Here is a 21,380-nt window from a genome sequence, read left to right as displayed (position 1 = left end):
ACTGTTTTCACAATCAAAAACTCAGTCATAATGTGATTTTTAAAATTTGAAATGATGTTTTTTTCTGTAATTCATTCAGTAACTTTTACCTCAAAGAAGTAAATTCTGATCTGTCTTAATTGATTTAATTATATTTGAATATACTTGGAACTTGTTTTTTTATTTGCTTTTTTGTGATTTATAGCGTGATGACAGAAGCAGTGACAGGGATGATGGGGCATTAGAGGAGCAAATAGAACGTCTGCAAGAGAAAGTTGAGTCGGCTCAGAGTGAGCAAAAGAATCTTTTCCTTGTCATATTCCAGGTAATTTGATTTTAGACTTTTAGAAATGTAAGAAAACATTTTTAGATTTATAATTTTAGTCATCTTTTATTTGAAAGGAAATTCATGTAATATGAAAACCTAATAAATGTTTATTAAAATTGCTACCTTGCTTATTTGCTGGAGATCCAAGTCATTTGGTCTCTTTTAGGTAAATATTTCTCAAATGTTGGAATTGCTCATCTAATTGATAGGACAAGAGATTGCCAGTATTTTCTTTTTGTTTCTATCTTTCCAGCGCTTTATCATGATACTAACAGAACACTTAGTACGATGTGAAACTGATGGGACCAATATATTAACACCTTGGTACAAGAACTGTATAGAGAGATTGCAACAGATCTTCTTACAGGTTGGTGGGTTTGTTGTTCTGAAATGTTGCTGTTTCCGATTCTGTGTCCACATTTGGGATTTTTTTTGGCAAAAATACTGGAATGGTTTGCATTTCCTTCTCCAGCTCATTTTAGAAAGAAGGAAACTGACACAGGGTTTATGGCTTGCCCAAGATTTAACAGATAGTAAGTATTCTGAGACAGGATTTGAGCTCAGGTCTTCCTGATTCCAGACCCAGTTCTCCATCTACGATGCTACTTAACTGCCCTTTCCAAACTGTACTTTTCTTTTTAAAACTTGCCTCTTCCTTTTAGCCAAAAAGTGATATGTACCTGTGGAACTTTCAACTTGTCTCTGTTCTTTCCTTCCCCTATCTTTTATTAACTACCTTGTATATTTATTGTTTATTTTGTATATACTTAACACATGTTAATGTTATTTCCCAATGGAACTATAACTCCTTAAAAGAAGTGATTTGTTTTTTTGTTTTTTTGTATCCCCATGATATTAGATGCATAATAAAAATGTTGAAAAATAGATTCCATCTGTCTTAAAAATACATTTTTAAGATTAGTGGCTATATTTTTATAATTCACGGGACCTGGATTTACAGTAGAGATGTCAAGGAAAGTAAAATTGCACTCATTTGAATTACCTGTCTTTAGTATTCTACCAAAAATATCCAATTGGTGTTTTTCAATAGACACCAATTTAAGGTACTTGCCTATCTTGGATAAAGAGTCAGTCTCAGAATCAAGACAGCCTGGGTTCAAGTTCTGTCTCTAATATGCTCCTTCTGTGACCCTGGGCAAAACTCTAAAACTATAGATTGCAGAGAAGTTGCCAGTCTATATTGGTAGAAAGTTTCCTTATCTAGATATCAATTATACTAATGAAATCATGTATCCAATCTCTGCTCATTCAATCAAATGTGAGTTCATAGGTTCAGAGCTGGAGGGAACTTAAGAGACATCATCAATAACATTTTTCAAAAGATCTCTGTGGTGATTAAAAAGTGGAAGGAATAAGAAAGCATTTTAAGTGCTTACTATATACCATGCATTGTGCTAAATTTTGAATGTACAAAGAAGGGAAAAAATAGTCCCTACTCTCAAGGTGCTTACAGTTTAATGGTGAAGACAACATGTAAGCAGTTACAATCTAAACAGGATAAATTGGGAGAGCATTTAAGAAGATTAGGAAAGTCATATTTTAGCTTGGATTTGAGGTATCCCTTCCTCTAATACTTGAAATACTATACTTAGTCACCTAAATAATAAAATGAAGACATTAGTTATTTTTAAAAGATGGTCTGAATTTCAGGAAGAATTTTTAACTATACTAAGCTAAAGGATGCTTCCAAGAAAATATCGAATTATGGGAAAGAATATTTCCATTTAAAGAGAGCGTTACTAACACAAAACTCAAACATCATTCTACCTAAACAGAATAGGTCCATAAATAGAGGGAATACTGGTTTTTAGATAGTTTCTGATCTCACAAATCTTTCAGATTTAATTAGTGTCCTCCACAGTTCTTTAGAGACTTAGAAGTGTACAGTCTGATGTCTTATGGGCAGCTTCACTAAGCAATTGGATGCTTGATGCTTTATTAACTACCCTGATGCTTTAGGGACCTGTGAAAGCAGTAAATACAAGCAATAGCAAGGTGTGGGCCTTTGTTCCTGTCATAATCTTGCTTTGTTTTAAGGCCAGGTTCAAGTCTTAACCTGTTCAGTGAAGCTTTTTTTGACTCAGTAGTATGATGTCTTTCCCTTTGAAATTCCACAGCATTTACTTCCACTCCTTTGATTGTTCACACTCTTTCTTGAATTTCTTTAACAATTAGCTTTTTAGTTGTCTTTTCATATTTTCAGTTTTTCCTAACTAGACTGTGAATTCTGAGTTCGGGGATTGTCCCTTATATGTCTCATATCTTCAATAACAGCAGTGTTAGGCACATGGCAGAATTACTGTGAAGATTTATTGGATTAATGTAAAGGAAATAAAGCTGTCATAATCCCTCCCCTTTTTTCATGAGCCACTTTAAGAAGTGACTATAAACTTTAGTCATTACCTAGAAAGCTAACTTTAGACAAACCAATTTCATTGTCACAACAAAGTATTTTCAGTCATCATTTAGCCATTTTTCTTCTATTCTTTCTCTGTCTTTCTTTCCCCCTCCCCATGTTTTCCATAGATATATTAGAAAACTTATTTTTTTAATATCCAGCTTTTTAAATTTTTTTTTTTTGCAAGGCAATTTGGGTTAAGTGACTTGCCCAGAGTCACACAGTTAAGGGTTAAATGTCTGAGTCCAGATTTGAACTTGGGTCCTTCTGACTCCAGGTCTGGTATTCTTTTGACTGTGCTAACTGCCCCTTATACACCTATTTCTACCCAACAGTAATAAGTATACATTTTCCCCTACCCAGATTTTTTAGAGGGTTTTCACCCCCAATAGTAGGCTGAGCAAATATTAAGTTGTTTTTGTGGTGGTTTCCATCTTTAATTTCTCTCTCTTTTTTTTTTCCTTTTATAGCATCATCAAATAATCCAACAGTACATGGTGACGTTGGAAAACCTTCTCTTTACAGCTGAATTGGACCATCATATTTTAGCTGTATTCCAACAGTTCTGTGCTCTGCAGGCCTGCGGATTTTTTCCTCCTTCGAGTTGAGACTTTTAACAAAACATATATTTTTAAATATGTCATTTATTTTGGATCGTTTTAATGAATGTTGGCTTCCTGATAGCATTTTGTTTACTTCCCTTCTTTCATTTATTGGGGGGGAAAGGAAAATGGGGAAAAAATTGGTGAGCATCTCTGCTTAAACCTAAAACCCAAATGATTTCCTAAATACAATAATGTGAAGCTGACCATAGGATGTCATGTAAATGTGACAGAAATGCAACTTTTTTGTGATCAATTTGATATATTTTCTCTAGTAAGGCACAAGAAAAGTACTTTCACTTGAGGCATGTCAAACACTAGAAAAAGAAGCTCATGAAGTAGAAAAGTTGGGATTTCTTTTATTTACCAAGCAGCATAGATTTTCATGGTTCCTGGATAATTTGACAAAATATGGTTAAATAAAATTGAAATATGTTTTTTAACATTAGTCTGTTGTGTATAATTGACCCCAAAATATCAACTTTTTAAAAATCTTGTGCAATTCCAAAGTAGTTTTCTCACCCAGAAACCTTTCTGTTGTGATCAAGTCTTGTCAGTTATTATTCATAAAACACATGGTACTATACAACATTACTTAAATGCATATGTAAAATCAGATTGTCATCTAAGGAAAGTTACCACATACATAGAATGATTTACTTGTATTTCCTTTATTCATTATGGTTTAAATAATATACATGACAAAATGATCACCATGAAAATGTGATCCAAACTATTTTTGTTAAGTTTGTTTTCCTGCTAGATACAATTTTGAATGTCACAGAAGGCCACTTTCTCAGCACATTCCTTGACAGTTTAAATTACAGAATTCAGAGCTAGGAAAACCACTGAAATAAGCCAGTATGGTAAAATATGTGGAAGTGTTTTAATTAGACACCATTTTATGACAACTCCAAAAGTACAGACAATATCAAACTTAAATTGGTTGAGAACTAAAGAGACTATTGTAGCTGTTTGTTCTTAATATCAGGGCTAAAAGTACAGCAAGAACTATTGACCTTAGGACCTTTTGGATTCACCCCACACTGCATGATGAAAATAAGTTAACTTGCTTCTAACCACAAGTGTCTATTAATGCCCATATATATGTAAAAATCAGTGCTTGCTAACAGAAAACTGAAACCACTTCATGTTATTTAATCATTAAAATTTTCTTTATTTAAATATAAAATTTCAAAATGGTTAGCTTAAAACTCAGATTACATTTTTTCATAAGTCAATTGATGGCCACAGATTGTACAAGTCTTCTGGTACATGTCTTCTTCAATGCTTTCTTCTGCTCCATACTCGTGCTGGTGAATAGTAGTTTCTTTTTTCCATACACTGCTTCTTACAGCTCTGCGTAATTCTAAAATATCAAAACATGGTAAGAATATCTGCAAATGCCAATTTATACTTAAGGTTTAAATAATCTTGCAATTTAAAACAAACAGTCAAAGCTGTATAAAGTTGACACAAGTTTGAAGTAGCTTTAACAAGAATTCATGATTGCCCTTTAATTTGAAGGAATGTTAGGGTCTGAAATGTAAAAATGAGGCGAGATGGAAATGGTGGGGTGGGCATCCATTGACAAGTTCATAATTCTGTAATGTCAACATTGGCAAGAACCTTAGAAATCATCTAATCTTAGCTCATTTCATAAATGTTTTGTTAATGAGAACTTAACATGTTTAACAAGAAAGGAAAAGTGTGGGCTACTGAATACAGGAGCAACTATAGAGTCAGGACAACCAATTTCAAGTTTGGCCTCAGACATGTTATGTGACTATAAACTTAAAACACTGCCACTGCCCTTTGAAGAACACTTTCATTTCTGTCATTTCATCTGATCCTCGCAGAAATCATCTGAGGTTAGAAAAAGGTATGTATTCCCATTTTACAGATAAGGGAGGTGAAAATGTCAACAGGTTGAAATGAATCATCAAAAGGGAGGCATGTTGGGTCAGAGTAAGTTATCAAATGCACAAAGGAAACCCAGTTATATTGAAATTATTTATATATTTAATTCAGACACCTCCCCTTACTAAATGCCTATACTATATCATGTTGCCTACTACAATCCCGAGAGGTTTCTTCCACAAAACTTTTTATTTTAAAACACTGTTCTATTCACAAATGTTTTAAAAATCCCATCTCTGTGGAAAAAGACATCTTCAGTGGAAACAAGATCTTATCACTGTAGGTACTTGGTGTAAATCCCACCTCTCCACCCTTGATTCTAAGTAATTTTTATCCTCGACTTCTCATAAATCCTCCAGAGAAGGATAAAATATTTGTTTGCTTTACCAATTGGTTGTATGAGAATATTAAGCAGTATGGAAGATAAGTAGCTACTTGTTAGTACCACAGAATGAAAAGCAATGGCTAATTTGCTTTTCAGTAACATTGAGAAGTAGGACACTACAGAAGAACCAAGAAAAATTTTCCAAAGACTTTGCACCTCGCACCTTGACCCTGTTTACAAAGTGATTAACAATAAAATCTCAAAATCCATAATATAATTAATGCTTTATTTTAAATATATTCATTTAAAAATATACAATTCAAAATTTCACAATGTTTCCTATCAGGAACCTTAAAATATTTTTCTCATTTTTTCCCCCTAAGTCTTTACAACTATCAATAAAAATCTTATCTTAACAAGGAAGTCTTTAATTCAAAAAAGTTGGATTTCATCAAGAGAAACCAAAGCACAATTATACAAGCCTAGATATTCCAAAGGGCAAAAAAAGGGGCCACAAAACAGCAAAGACTTGATAATCTATAGAGTTTAAGCTATCCCAGAAGAGGACTGATTCCAATGAAGGTTCATAAGGCTCAGAGAAGAATCATGAAAGGCTAAAACTTGGTGAACCCATTCTTGGCAGATACTAGTTTGCCATTTCCTGAGGCAAGCAAGGTGAAGTGACTTACCCAGGATCACAGTTTGTAAGCATTTGAGACCACATTTGAACTCGGGTTTTCCTGACTGTAGGCCCAGCACTATCACTCAGCACTACTTTGATGCCCAAAATAATGTTTGTTAACAAGTAAACATTTAAAAAGGTACTGCTCAAAAAAAATTTTTAAAAATCAATTCAAACCAGAAACTCTGATTTGAATACAGGCTCAACCATTTGCTAGCAATCATATAACCACTCTAATCATAATTTTCTCAATCTGAACAGAGATGATAGTTTTTTGCACTACCTTCATAGAGTTGTTATTATATAAAAGGGCTAACCTACTATGTAAAGTGTTATACCAAAGTACTTCTAAGAGTATTCTTAATGTTTATTAACCATTCATTAAACTACTATGTAAAACATTGTTTATGTTAATTATAAAACTATTTTTGAATTTTTTTTTTAATTGAAAAAGCACAGAGAAGAAAGAGGACCTCTAAGGGAAGTCTAACCAAATTAAAAAAGTAGCAGCATCCAACATGCTAGTAGCTTATTACAGTAGCAGTACTGAGAGAAAAACCAGCTTATGCTTTCTCTTCAACAATATGCATTTCTCCACCTTTATTAATTCATCTCTGAAATTAATAAACTGGTAGCAAAGCAATTTGATTTCTTATTGCCTATACTCAGGGTTTGCAGAAGGGCCCAACGTGAAGAGAGGAGGAAGAAAGCAAGATCACCTAGCTAGTATCTAAAATGAGATTCAAATTTGGGTCTCCCAAGTCCAAGGCCAAAGCTATTTATTGTTTTCCTTCTTCATTAGAATCTCATTAAAATGTGTAACAGCTATCTTTTTTTTAATACTCATGAAATAATTCTGAATGTCCAGAGATTAAAGGGAACATCGGGGGGGGGGGGGGGGGGGGAGAAAGGGGGAGGGAACCATCAACTTAAACTTACTTGGACCAAAAGAATATGCACCAGAATCAGATAATATGGGTTTGATTCTATACCAGCAGCTCCCAATGTAACTATTGAAAAGTCAACCTCTCTGGGCCTAGATGGTCCTTAAGGTCCCTTCCTGTTGTGGATTTATGAACGTGGTCCATCCAGCTCAAGCTTAGACTAAATGGTTATTGAGGTTCCTTTCAGCTCTAAAATCCTATGCCTATTTCAGTTATTTTAGAGAGTAATTATCTTTGCTTTCCAGGAACACAATTTAAATCTAATATCCAACAAAAAAGCATGATCTGCTTTTAAATGGTTTCCAAAAACAAAGCAAAACAGCACTATGAACCCATTACCCCACAGTAAATGCTACTTTAAACAATTTCTCTGTTATTGACAAAGTCATTTCCAATAGTCTCCCTCTGTCTCTCCGCGCCCCCCCCCCCCCATAAGCAGTTATAAGTTTGGCAAACCTTTGAAAAAGGAGCCTTTCATGGGCTGAACCCTAGCATCTCACCTTTTACTTTTTTATCAAATTTTTTCTGCTTCATTTTCTCCCGGTTTTCCTGTCGAACTTCCTTTGCTTCTTCTAGGGCTTCTTCGCTACCCCAAACTTCAAGAGCCCTCTTTATAACCTGCAGGTCAATGAATCAAGAAAATTTTTGCATAACTATTACAAAGTAAAGCAAACTTTACAGGTTCCAAAGAGATGAATGTGATGTTCTAAGTCTTTTGCAATAAGAAAATTGAGCTTTTATTGAAATTGAGCTAAATGAAAATTATTCGGTCTTTCAATAATATAAGCAATGTTAACCTTAAAAATGGCTTTAAAATAATGATGCAAAAGAAAAGTGCCCTGCATTTGGAAATGGGTTCCAATTTTAGTTTCATTGTACTGTGGCTGTGTAACTTCTGGTAGACCATTTAGCTTTTCTGGGTTGGAATTTCTTCCTTTGTAAAATAAGGGAATTAAATCAGAAGGTAGATGATGAAACAGACTTCCTCTTTTGTTGAGGACAGGAAGCTACCGAAGCAGAATGCTATACACATTATCAATCATATAACTTTTTTTTGTTTAAAGGGAGAAGACAGAGGGCATATTTTGGCAAATGATTAGAAATATATTGCTATCATTTCCACATTTGGGGGGGGGGGGGGGGAGTAGGGTTACAGTACTCCTGTGATCTGGAAAACCTGCATAAAATTTTTGGGCCCTTCCTAAGAGCCTGAATCATAATGGTATTAAAAGATAAAATATGTTGATAATATGCAATACTAAAAACACATTTTATGCATTTTTAAAGTTTCTACATTTTTTTCTGTGACATCTACTAGTCTTTTCTTGTTTTATCTGCAGCTTTTGCAAAATTCCACCAAAATTCCCATATATCAAACCCAAAACCTCAATGAGTAGTAATGTAAAAGGAATTACTGTACAAGGCTTTAATGAAATTATATCAGGAAATTAATAAAATAGGGCGATTGGGCTAGATGATTTTTAATGTCTCTCACATTCTAATACATGCTCCTAAGAAGAAAGGGGGGGAGATAAGGGGAAATCATGCCATATCAATCACACATATTCCACCCTGTGCCTACCCTAGCTATAAGGGAAAAAAGTTTTGGGGACCTTTAAGGAAACTTTGGATTCTTGGTACAGAATAAATAAAAAGCTGATCCATGACAGAGCAAACTTGCTGAACATCATATTCTGTATGGAGGAATCTTACTCTATTATCTTCTTCCATATATCTTCCCTAATCTGGTTTGTCAACTAATAATGGTTTACAAAACTGCCCTAGTTTAAAACTCTGAAAGTTTTTCAGCCCCTCTGAAGCCAAGAGACTATCTTTAAAGCAGAGATTTTAAACACCAGTAGTTACTCTTTGGATCTTTGTATAAAAGTGATTAGAGCAGAGGTCCTCAAACTTTTTAAATGGGGGGCCAGTTCACAGTCCCTCACTGGACTATAATAAAAACAAAAACTTTGTTTTGTGGGCCTTTAAATAAAGAAACTTCATAGCCCTGGGTGAAGGGGATAATCGTCCTCAGCTGCCGCATCTGGCCGTGGCTGTAGTTTGAGGACCCCTGGATTAGAGGTTACCCATAACTGGGACCAATTATTTGATATGTTTGTGCTCTTGATGATAGAGACCATTCGAATAAGTGGCAAGGTTCTCTGGCTATTTCTCACTAACACTAAAGAAAGTCTTTAAATAAGACTTTATGCAATATTAATAATCCTTTCAGATGACATGATTTTCTTCTTAAAAAGAAAAAAAAAAAAGACAATTTTGTTAAACTTTTATGGACAGCTGGATCAGTTTAATCCAAAACTGAACCAAGAGAGTATTAATCATGAAAGTGATCTTTCCATACCTGCAGTCTTAAGTAAAGTTTCATATCACCCCACTGTGAATGATGAGGATTCTTTTTTACAATAAATTTAAGCACTGGTTCTCTTTTTTCTAAATCACAATCTTTCAAGAGGTACTGTTGTTTTGCTTCTGTTTTAGTTATAAGCTTGTGTTTACCATCAGCATCTCTGAAAAAGATTCAAAAAAGTCTGCTATGTCAAACATGGTCTTAGGCCTCACTATTCAAATAGCTACAGAAACAGTCAGCACCCTCTAGCAAAGAATAACAAAGATGAGGTAATTCTAAATGCCATTTACATTATCAGTTCAATTTAAAATAATGAAACTTCAGAAGCAAAAAATATTTTGTAATTTACATATCTTTAAGACAATCACACTGCAATGACAAAAGAAGTGAGTCATTCAGCTTCTCAAAGCTAGGAGTTGCAGCAGCAAGGACCTTCTGACTGAGAAGATTCTCATTATGTCAACAATGTTTAGGACCACATGCCTCTAAAATTAAAAGTAAAAAAAAATCACTAACCACAAAGAATCAGTTAAATACAAAAGGCCAAAACTTCCACATTATAGAATTTAGAACAGGAAGGGACCTTATTAGTTCTATCATTCTATCTCACAAATGTTCCTATCAAAATGTGATTTTTCTGGAGATAGTTTATGTGGCTGTATGGCACTAAAAGGAGAAGGACATCAGCACTTGCTAGACTCAATTTCAGGTTTAAATAATAACAGTGCTAGTACTTACACTGAGCTTGAAGTATGCAAAGTTCTTTACATGTATTATAGTATCTGATCTTCACTACAACCCTAGAAGGTAGATGCCTTGGCAGTATACTTTCCAGGGTTGGCCACATAGGTAAAGAGGTTGATTCAGAACTAGCTCAATGTTTGGGAGGCTATACAGGAAAGCGTGGAAGAGAAGAAGTACTAGATTATCTACCAACCTGTAGGTCTACAAAGCTCCTATGCCGACCTCATTGTATGCCTGTGAAACCTGGCCATTCCACCAATACCATGCCAGAAAACTGAACCACTTCTATTTGGTTTTAGGAAGATTCTGAAGATTATCTGCCAAAATAAGGGACTGCATACTGAAATCCTGTGTTGAACTAAACTGCCAAGTATTCAAACTAATTACAGAGAGCACAAGACCAATAGACTGGTCATATTGTTCAAATGTCAAACTTACATTTGCCTAAATACATGTAAAATAAGACTATTTTATGTAGAGCTCACAGAAGACAAGTGTTTACACGGAGCTCAGAAGAAGCAATACAAGGACACTTTCAAGGTCTCTGAAGAACACTGGTATCAATTGTAAGATATGGAAAACACTGGCACCACTCAGGATAGCATAACCACATCAAAGAAAGTACTGTGCTCTGTGCTGCAGCAGCTCAAAAAAAAAAAAAAACATGAGATGCACAAATTTAGAGACATCTCTTTCCCACTTAACTGATACTGTTATGTCATTTTGGTTCTCTTCAATTACAAAAGACAACAATGAATGAAATGCTATCACTCTCAATTTACAGATGAATAAAGTGAGGCAAATAAGAGGTTAACCTCAGTTAATCTATAAGACTGGGACAGAGTCACAGAGCTAGGTAAGCCTCTGAGATAAGATTCAAACTAAGGTAAGCCTGACACCAAGAGCACTCTACCAACTGCACCATCTTGTGACACTGCATAAAAAATTTTAAAAAAAGAAAAGAAAGAAAAGAAAAGGGCACACCTTCCCTTAAGTGACTTTAAGTAGCCTTGGGAACAAAACAAAAAACAAAAATTTGTCAGATATTTAGGACATACTCAGAAATGAAAGTGATGTAAAACCCAAAAGAGTAATAAAAATTTAAAATCAGTATTACAAGAAACATATACTTTTAAAATATTTTCTAAAGAACAAAAGTTTTAACTATCATTGAAATTTCCTCATCTGGATTAAAAAGCCTTCAGTCATATTGAATGGAAAACTTTTTAAAATTTCTTTAAATATTTTTAAAAATAAGAATAAATGCCTAATACAGGAAATGAAACATGGATAATACCTGCAATTATCACAAGTTGCCAAATCAAAGTGGTTGATGAGGTAAGAATCCATAAACTCTTTCCCACATTCTTCACAAATTGCATAATCACATTCTAGAACAGGCCCTAAGGAAAAGAGGAATAAATCTTTTAGTTAGACTTTCTTTGGATGATCTATGCATCTCCCAATATTCTCACAGTTTTTTACCATTTGTTTAGCCAGAAGATCTTGATAGTATTCTACTTCAGTAAAATCCCAGAGAATACATATTTCACTTATCTGAATTAAACAGTATAAGAAATTTAGTACACATTAAAAAAAAAAAATGTACTTGGATCTGCAAGGATATTACCTTATATCAAAAACAGATCTCGGTTCTTTCCGAGTTGCAAAAAAAAACAACAAAAATTTAGGTAGTCAGTTTTCCCTATTTAGTTTGTCTGGTCCTCAAATAAGTAGTCAAAGCCTTGTCAATCCTAAGGCGTACTAAAGTTTGTAGTTTACTAGCTAGCCTTTAAGAGTCCAGGACCGAGATTGCTAGCACCACTTTATCGAGCCTCCTGTTCTTCTCAATTCACTATTCCCAATCTCCATAATCTAAGAAATGTGGGGAAATGAATTATATCTTCTCAGAAAAACATTGGGGACCCTCACTGAAATAAAAAAATTGCCAAAAAGGAGAGGTAATAAGGCATGGTGGATACACTGCTGGTCTTAGAATCAGTGATAACTATCTAAGAATTCACTTTAGACATTTCAAGTTGTCTTGCTTGTTTCCCAACCAACAGAAAAGGAGGGAAGGAGGGGTGTTTGATGTTGGAGAGGGGCCAGAATTCTAATGCTTTTTCAAGCCCTAAAACTATGTTCTTAGGAAGATTCTGGAGCAAAGTATAGGCATGATTAAAACAAGTGTCATGAGGACAGACCAGAAGAAGCCTGGAGACAGAAGCCCAAACAGAAAGAATTTGAAGCAATTCAGCCTAAGAATGAGAAGGATCTTAAAAAAAAAAATTAAAAAAAGGGCAATGAAAGGAGCTGGCAAAAGATGAAAATCTATCCACTTAGACAACTTCAGCTATTTTCTAAAAGATACAGTAAACTTGATTTTCTGATAAAAGAAGAAAATGGTTTAAAAGGAGTCAGAACTTAGACATAAACAGAATCATTTGAATTTTGCTCAGTTTTGTTAAGTTAAAAAAAAAAAACTCAAAGGATTTTTCTACTCTTTCCAAATTGTAGAAAATATCAAAACCTTCCAACATCTTCCCCCATCCCCAAATATGTATGGGATCCATTGTTGTTTCATATGCAGTCATGAACTGCAAAGGGGAGATACTGTTAAAAGTTGACAGAATCCATTATACCCTTTTAATGATAAAACAAAACTGAAAGGCTATTTGGAAGTCATCTAATCTAACTTCCTTTGCAAAGAAGGAAAGCCATCCAGAAACCAGGTGACTACTACTTGACCCTAAAACACTGGCCATCTGGGCTCTAGCAATACCACTGAATGGTGTAGCACCCCTGCCAGCATGAAAAAACTACTTCTGGTATGTAACATATCTCACATATACCCTCTTTCACAAACACTTACTTCAAGGGAGATGACAAACGCTATCCTCTGCAAAACTGGAAAGTAGCAGGCAGCAGGGCTGGACAAGATCCATAACTTTTGGCTCAAATGCTTTAGTGCTGCATGAATTAATAGCAGGACACTTTAGCAGCTTCCTCTCCGATGTAAGCCTGATCCCATCTTTCTTAATAGAAGGTATCACATATCTATTGCCAAAGGATGAGAACACTAGTGATCCCTCCAAATCTAGTTCAAGGATTGTTTATTTATGTAGTTTATACAAAGTATTCACATCTTGCAGCACAAACACACTCACACACATAAATTGTAACTACAATAAAACAATGTATTAGTTAAAGAGCAAAAGAGGTGTGCTCAAAAGCTCCTGGGATATAAAAAGCTACTTTATTATCAATTCAGAGGTTAAATGAAAAAGCTGCCTGAAAACCATTATCTTTTTTGATTATTTCAAGTTCTTTAAGTCCCACATTCATATCTTTTTTTCACATACTACATATATAGACAATAGATTCAACTATAATGAAAAGACTTAGCATGTATTTGATGTCTATTTAAACTATGTCTCTAACATAAAATCAAATATTATATAAAATATGGCATTTTAGGACAACTTAAGCAAATTAAAGTTCTGCTTAGCATGGTTTCCATGTTAAAAGAATCAAACCAAAATATTTTATTAACCTGCCAGTGTGTATGGATAACAACAAATTATATGATTCCACCAAAAAACAGATTAAACAATTCCTTCGACTTGTAGAATCTTTTACCAATGATACAATACACCAAGTAAAAAAAATAGAGACTGAAGCCTTCAAGCTTGAATTAGAGGTTACAGATAGAACCAATGGATGAAGGAAATACTTCTCCAAGGAAATCACACTGAACATAAGGATACCAAGGAGGAGACACAGATCGTAGCTGAATATGTAAAATATTTATAGAATCTGAAATCAAAGCTGAATGAGAAAAACAATTAAATCAATTTACACCTATGCCAATACCATTCTTGGTGTACACTTTTGAAACTGTAAAATAATAAAATATAATACTTCTGGAAAATAACTCTCACACTCTCATATAATATTAACAAAACATCAGATCTATTACCTAAAGGGAGCCATAGCAAGATTAACACTTAAATACAAAAAAAAAAAAAAAAAAAAAGGAGGGATACTGATCACATTGCTAGACAAATGACAAACTGATTTAAAAGCATACAGAAATATTTCTGAAATGAGAAGATAGACATTACATCATTGAGCAATAGTGAAGGAAAAAAAAACTATCAGGTACCCACCATTACATTAGTCAGAAGAAATCTATGAAAGTGACTAATATTTAAGAATGTAATCAAAAGACCCCTCTATAAGCAATGACCACATGACCATAGGCAACAATAGATTGACAACACAGTGCCTAATTCATGCATGGATGTTATAGGGCAATTTTTTGATGGGAATGAAGATAATTGTTGCTACCAAGAACTAAAGAAGGAACGAGGAACTTGATCAATGTAGATTATGTAAGGAAAAGTTGGAAAGAATATAACACTTCACTGCAGGTTACAGAAATTTAGAACCTAGCAAATACTTAGCAAGATATGATCTGGTAAAGAGAAATTCCATTTAAAGTAACTACTGATAATATAAAATATTTAGGAATCTATCTGCCAAGGGAAAATCAGAAACTTTATGAGCAAAATTACAGACCACTTTTCACACAAATTAAGTCTGATCTAACCAATTGGAAAAATATTAAATGCTCTTGGATAGGGCGAGCAAATATAATAAAGATGACAATATTACCTAAACTAATCTATTTATTTAGCGCTATACCAATCAGACTCCCAAAAACTATTTTAATGACCTAGAACAAATAACAACAAAGTTCATATGGAAAAACAAAAGGTCAAGAATTTCAAGGGAATTAATGAAAAAAAAATCAAATGATGGTGGCTTAGCTGTACCAGATCTAAAATTATATTATAGAGCAGCAGTTACCAAAACTATTTGGTATTGGCTAAGGAATAGATTAGTTGATCAGTGGAATAGATTAGGTTCAAGGGATAAAACAGTCAACAAATATAGCAACCTAGTCTTTGACAAACCCAAAGTTCCCAGCTTTTGGGATAAGAACTTACTGTTTGATAAAAATTGCTGGGAAAATTGGAAACTAATATGGCAGAAACTAGGCATTGATCCATACTTAACGCCGTACACCAAGATAAGGTCAAAATGGGTTCATGACCTAGGCATAAAGAATGGAATTATTAATAAATTAGAGGAACATAGGATAGTTTACCTCTCAGACCTGTGGAAGGGGAAGGTCTTTATGACCAAAGCAGAACTAGAGATCATTACTGATCACAAAATAGAAAATTTCGATTATACCAAACTGAAAAGTTTTTGTACAAACAAAACTAATGCAGACAAGATTAGAAGGGAAGAAATAAACTGGGAAAATATTTTTACAGTCAAAGGTTCTGATAAAGGCCTCATTTCCAAAATATATAGAGAATTAACTCTAATTTATAAAAAATCAAGCCATTCTCCAATTGAAAAATGGTCAAAGGATATGAACAGACAATTCTCAAATGAAGAAATTGAAACTATTTCTAGTCATATGAAAAGATGCTCCAAGTCATTATTAATCAGAGAAATGCAAATTAAGACAACTCTAAGATACCACTACACACCTGTCAGATTGGCTAAGATGACAGGAAAAATAATGATGATTGTTGGAGGGATGCGGGAAAACTGGGACATTGATGCATTGTTGGTGGAGTTGTGAACGAATCCAACCATTTTGGAGAGTAGTTTGGAACTATGCTCAAAAAGTTATCAAACAGTGCATACCCTTTGATCCAGCAGTGTTACTACTGGGATTATATCCCAAAGAGATTATAAAGAAGGGAAAGGGACCTGTATGTGCACGAATGTTTGTGGCAGCCCTTTTTGTAGTGGCTAGAAACTGGAAACTGAATGGATGTCCATCAGTTGGAGAATGGCTGAATAAATTGTGGTATATGAAAATTATGGAATATTACTGTTCTGTAAGAAATGACCAACAGGATGATTTCAGAAAGGCCTGGAGAGACTTACACGAACTGATGCTAAGTGAAATGAGCAGGACCAGGAGATCATTATATACTTCAACAACAATACTAGATGATGACCAGTTCTGATGGATCAGGCCATCCTCAGCAACGAGATCAACCAAATCATTTCTAATGGAGCAGTAATGAACTGAACTAGCTATGCCCAGAAAAAGAACTCTGGGAGATGACTAAAAACCATTACATTAAATTCCCAATCCCTATATTTATGCACACATGCATTTTTGATTTCCTTCACAAGCTAATTGTACAATAATTCAGAGCCTGATTCTTTTTGTACAGCAAAATAATGTTTTGGTCATGTATACTTATTGTGTATCTAAGTTATATTTTAATATATTTAACATCTACTGGTCATCCTGCCATCTAGGGGAGGGGGTGGGGTGAGGTAAGAGGTGAAAAATTGGAACAAGAGGTTTGGCAATTGTTAATGCTGTAAAGTTACCCATGTATATATCCTGTAAATAAAAGGCTATTAAATAAAAAAAAAAAAAAAAAGATATGATCTGGTAGCTAGAATTATTTATCAGCTGTTCACTATCTTTCATGAATTGATAGATAAAAGTCCCCAAACTAGAAATAAAGATCTTAAAAGATCCTGAAAAAAAAAAAAAATCAAGCAATAAACCATTATCACTCGCTGAATTTCTACCCATGACTGTCTGGATATAAAATTGATTTATAACAACTTAAAACAGTTTTAATTGCTGCCATTCCAAATTTTCAATCTCCAAGCTTTGAAGAATGAAAAAAGCTTTCTAGAATGGAAAAAAAGCTTTCAAAATAGGGAAATTGGATCAAAAAGATCAAAAATATGCAGGAACAGGATAAGGCATTGTATTTTTCTGTTTGTTACAGCATTTGTACCAAAAATGTTTTAATGAGGAGAGAAGAAAAGGAAGAAGAGGAAGATTACAAAGAAGAGGAAGACAGAAGGGAAATTACTTGGAATATGAATGGATTTACTAACAAGTCATACCAAGCTAACTTCCTTTGCCTGATTGTCAATGAAATGATTAGTGAAATGCTATGTATTCTTTTAGCAAGGAATTTGCAGAGGATTGTACTAAATTACCTCTAAGGTTCCTTCTAATTCTGCAAGTCTATGATCCTAGGACATATATCAGGTATCCAGCAGCCTTTTTGGCTCAGTTTCTTCATTTGTAATATGAATTAAATCAAATGATTTTTCAATTTCTTCCAGGTCTAAAATTCTATGAGAAGAGATATGGATCAGCCTACACTGCCTACTAGAAACGGCAGAATAATTCAATGGCCCTACATACACTGAATGCTCCAGCAGCAAAAGACTATGTTGTATTTTTCATCAGGGTCAAAGAATTAATCACCAAGTAGCCAGCCAGCTGGTGATGAGCTGTTCTGTACTTCGTTAATCAGGTCCTTGAAAAGCACTCTGCTACCAAGAAGTTTTTGAAATGTTCCCAGCAATAAAACCATCCCAGGCTTATCCTTTAAGCCCTTGTGGATTAGGATCATTTCTACTGGTGAGCACATTGTATATGTGATACAGATGCATAGAGAGCTAAAGTCACTTTAGCTAATAATATTATTTTACATATTTATAATCCCCTATAACAATAACAGTTCTATATATGAATTATCTCCAAATAACTAAGATACCCATTTTATTAAAAGCTCAAATTTTACCTGGTTTATGTACAACTTTGTCAATTTTGTGCTCCTCTTCTTCTTCCTCTTCTAAAAAGAAACCTCCTCCTGTATCAATTATCTTTGGTGCTGATTTCACATTATTAATGCCTGAAAAATGTAAATAAGATGTTAATAGCTAAACTGCTAAGGAAATTTACATACTGACATAATAAACTGAAGGAGCTTCCTTTTAAGGCTTCTTCCAACAGCTGGATTCTATACTATTACACCAGGCACTGCCTAGCACCCAGCTACATGACTTGCAGCAAATTGCTGGGTCTTGATTTCTTCACCTATAAAATAATGGGATTAGGAAAAGATGAGAGTCCCTTGGTCAGCAGGGAGACCAAAGCAGTCAATTCTCAAAGAAATTTAGGTTATGTTGGAATACACAGGAGAGCTGTTGGAATATATGGGAGTCACCTAACAGTGGCTGCTGGAGATCCAACACAGAATGAGATAAACTGAAGTTTAAATATTTTGGTCAAATAACAATTAGGACTTACTGGAAAAGACCCTGCTATTGGGAAAGATTAAAGTTAAAAGGAAAAGGGGATTGCAGAAGTTGAAATGGATTGACATTTTATGTATTATGGAAACAACAAATATGAACTCTGACAGATAGCTGAGGACAGAAGGACTTAATATGCTATGGTCCATGGAGTCATGAAGAGTTGAACATGAATGGATAACTGAACAACAGGAATAAATGGCCTCATTCAATAAACACCAATTTGATTTGTTGTTCACTCACATCTTGGGACCATGCATAGGCACCATGCATGAATGGGGCTATCAGTTGTCCTAGTTATAAATATATTTCAACATCTTTTCCCATTTGATTATCTGTTATCTAGATTCAGAAGATCTGGGCTTGAATTCTTAATCTACCACTTATTACCTGTGTGATCTTGGACAAGTCAATTACCTTCTCTGAAGCTCAGTTTCCTCATATATAAAATCAGGGTTGGATTAGAGGAGCTTCAAGTTTCCTTCCATTTCAAAATCCCTGTGCTTCTGTATACGAAGTCATATATATAAGAATCACAAAAAGCACATATTGGTCCAAACCATCTTCCACCCACTGAAAATGTATTCCAGTGGAATGGAGAATACTGTATAAATATCAGATTAGTCCCACTGTTCATTAACTATGTGGCTCTCAGACAATGCATTTAATTTTTTGAAAGCCACTTTTATAATTTCTAAAATGTAGGAGTTATCTGCCCCGCCAACCTCACAGAATTGTTGTGAAGTTTAAATAGGAAAATGAACTTAAAAATACATAGAATATTTAAAATGGAAGAAACTCTGAAGCCTAATCTCTTCATTTGAAAGATGAAGAAATGGGCCAAGAGGTCACTCAGCAAGTTGAATACAGAGCTAGATGATGCTCTAAGAACCACTTAAATGACTTCCAAAGTCCTTTTCCCTCCTAAATCCTACAATTTTTGTAATTTGTCTCCAAATATCTGTGATTCCATTAACATAAATACTTTCACCACTGGCAAAGTTTACCACTCTGCTACACTCAATAATCTGAGTTACTTTGATCAAAATTCATTATCATACTCTGTCCAATCTGGTGATGAAGCCCTTCTAATTTCTTTAGACCTATTCAGAAATCATTGACATTCAATGAGTCGTCTATACTCAAAAACATTTCCAATGAGAACGAAAAATGACTAGCAGTCTTTAAGAACAAAAATCGTCTATGCCATGGTAGGGTTTGAGAGTAGAACTTTAATGGATTAAAATAACTAGCTTCCACTAAAGAGCTGAATCCTTTATGAGGTAACATATAGTCAATGTCAAATGTAATATAAAAACTGCCTGAGCATATTTTACAGAAAGGAAAATCCTTCTGAGACTTAAGAGAAAGCTTTGTAAAATATTTCTAGGTTCACATTTTCAAACAATGTACTAATTTTTCTTTAAGTGGGTCATTTATAAACATGAAAGAAGCAGAATATCTGCATTTCAAGAAAACTATCTTTTTAACAAAGGTTCATGAATGAATAATCTTTGTCTAAACAAATTCTAATTTTTGCCTTAGGGGAAAAAAATGATACTACCATGTGATAACCACTATTACTGAGTCACCTTACATTATAGTAACAAAATTCTTTATTCACATCAACTCTGAGAAAAGTTGTCAGTGTAAAAGTAAAATTGTATTATTACTTTCCTAATCAGCTTAAGAGAATAAGGACAAAATTTGTGATTTTATCATTAGGGGGAACACCTGATGAGGAGACTCTACTCTTCTCAAGTCAGCAAGTCCTTTGCAATTTATGATCTAAGTGGCAGGACTTTCGTGGGTCACAGGAAAAGTAAGAGTCAGAATGAGAACTTGAACCCAAGTCTTTCTGGTTTTGAGGCCAGTTAACTATCCATTACCCCAAACACTTCCTTGGCAAAGTGTCTGGCACATAGTAGGCGCTTAATAAATATTGAGTGCAGGAAACCTAAGATTTAAGAATTGGGTATTTTAGGGCCCAATAAATTTCCAAAGTGATTCTATCTCATCTGACAAAATAGGAAACTGAGGCTCCGGGGTCAGTGCTTTACCCCAAAATAAGCTGTCCAACCCCAAGTCCTCCACCTAAATCCAGTGCGTCTCCTCCTTTCCCAGCCACAGCTACGGTCAGGATTCTTTGCCTCGGTGGGTTCGGAAAAGGACAAGAGGAAGATGAAAGACAAGATGATGAAAAGGGGAAGGAGGACTTGATGCGGGGAAGAGCAGCAGCCCGGGAAATCAAAGGTCTCCGTTAGTGAATTGCACTGGGAGAAGAGGCGTCGGAAAGAAGGCGGTGCCAGCCGGCTGCGCGCGCACCTGCACCTCCAGCACTCCCCGACGCTGCCCCGGACGCGGGGTACGGCCTCGCCGCCAGCCGGGCCTGGCGCAGCATCAGCGCTCGCTGCCGATTTCGCTCGATCTTCGCCCGCACTGCCGCGGGGAGCTCGACGGGCTCTCCGGATTGCCCCGCTCCCGCCTCCGCTTCCATGGCCGCCTCAGACACGCTCTCGGTTCCACGGTCCGGAACCCGCCCACTTCAGCTCTCCCGGGCCCCAGTTTGGGAAACGAATGCTGGCCTTTCAAAGCCGGCTTCCAATACGCCTCCCCAGAGCTGGGCCGGCCAGTGACTCGGGAGAGGGAGGAAGGGAGACCCGGCGCGCCTGCGTTCCCCGACGGTGGGGCGGGGAATACGGTGACTCCAGTGCGCTTGCGTTCCACGCCTTGTGTGACGGAGTACAGAGAGCATAATGCGCTTGCGCGCCTGTTGTCTGGCTCGGGGAATCGCCGCCGCCAGACGCACTGATGCGGTGGGGAAAAGAGGGTGTGGGGGCGGGGAAGTACCACGAGCCCAGCGCACTTGCACTCGGGTCCTCACTAACGGAGGAAGTACC

At 35.5% G+C, this 21,380-nt stretch overlaps 2 protein-coding genes across 2 annotated transcripts in view; one reads left to right on the top strand and one right to left on the bottom strand.

The window, feature by feature from the left end:
- NCBP1 (nuclear cap binding protein subunit 1) overlaps positions 1-3,768 on the top strand; it is a 48,781-nt gene extending 45,013 nt beyond the window's left edge. Inside the window, exons 21-23 of the mRNA XM_031969373.1 lie at positions 185-304; positions 561-674; positions 3,197-3,768. Coding sequence (XP_031825233.1) covers positions 185-304; positions 561-674; positions 3,197-3,334 — 372 coding nt within the window. The 3' untranslated portion in view covers positions 3,335-3,768. The remainder of the gene's footprint in view (positions 1-184; positions 305-560; positions 675-3,196) is intronic.
- A 716-nt stretch (positions 3,769-4,484) lies between these two features.
- On the bottom strand, positions 4,485-21,170 carry XPA (XPA, DNA damage recognition and repair factor). Its single transcript, XM_003761369.4, has 6 exons — positions 20,806-21,170; positions 17,967-18,077; positions 11,609-11,714; positions 9,562-9,727; positions 7,700-7,817; positions 4,485-4,697 (listed from the first exon to the last, which is right to left on the bottom strand). The coding sequence occupies exons 1-6, from the start codon at positions 20,975-20,977 to the stop codon at positions 4,549-4,551; spliced, it is 822 nt and encodes a 273-aa protein (XP_003761417.1). The 5' UTR covers positions 20,978-21,170; the 3' UTR covers positions 4,485-4,548.
- Positions 21,171-21,380: the final 210 nt, after the last annotated feature.

Source organism: Sarcophilus harrisii, chromosome 1 (genome assembly GCF_902635505.1).
Source record: "Sarcophilus harrisii chromosome 1, mSarHar1.11, whole genome shotgun sequence".
NCBI classification, from domain to species: Eukaryota; Metazoa; Chordata; class Mammalia; order Dasyuromorphia; family Dasyuridae; genus Sarcophilus; species Sarcophilus harrisii.
The sequence above is the reverse complement of the archived record's forward strand: the minus strand, read 5'-3'. Positions and strand labels throughout refer to the sequence as shown.

Bases quoted from the DNA above. Each gene is read 5' to 3' on its own strand.
- XPA (XM_003761369.4), bottom strand. From the start codon at position 20,977: ATGGAAGCGGAGGCGGGAGCGGGGCAATCCGGAGAGCCCGTCGAGCTC. The intron at 11,715-17,966 runs GTAAAATTTGAG...TCTTTTCCTTAG, and splicing joins CAAAGTTGTACATAAACCAG to GGCCTGTTCTAGAATGTGAT. The intron at 4,698-7,699 runs GTGAGATGCTAG...TTGATATTTTAG, and splicing joins ATTTGATAAAAAAGTAAAAG to AATTACGCAGAGCTGTAAGA.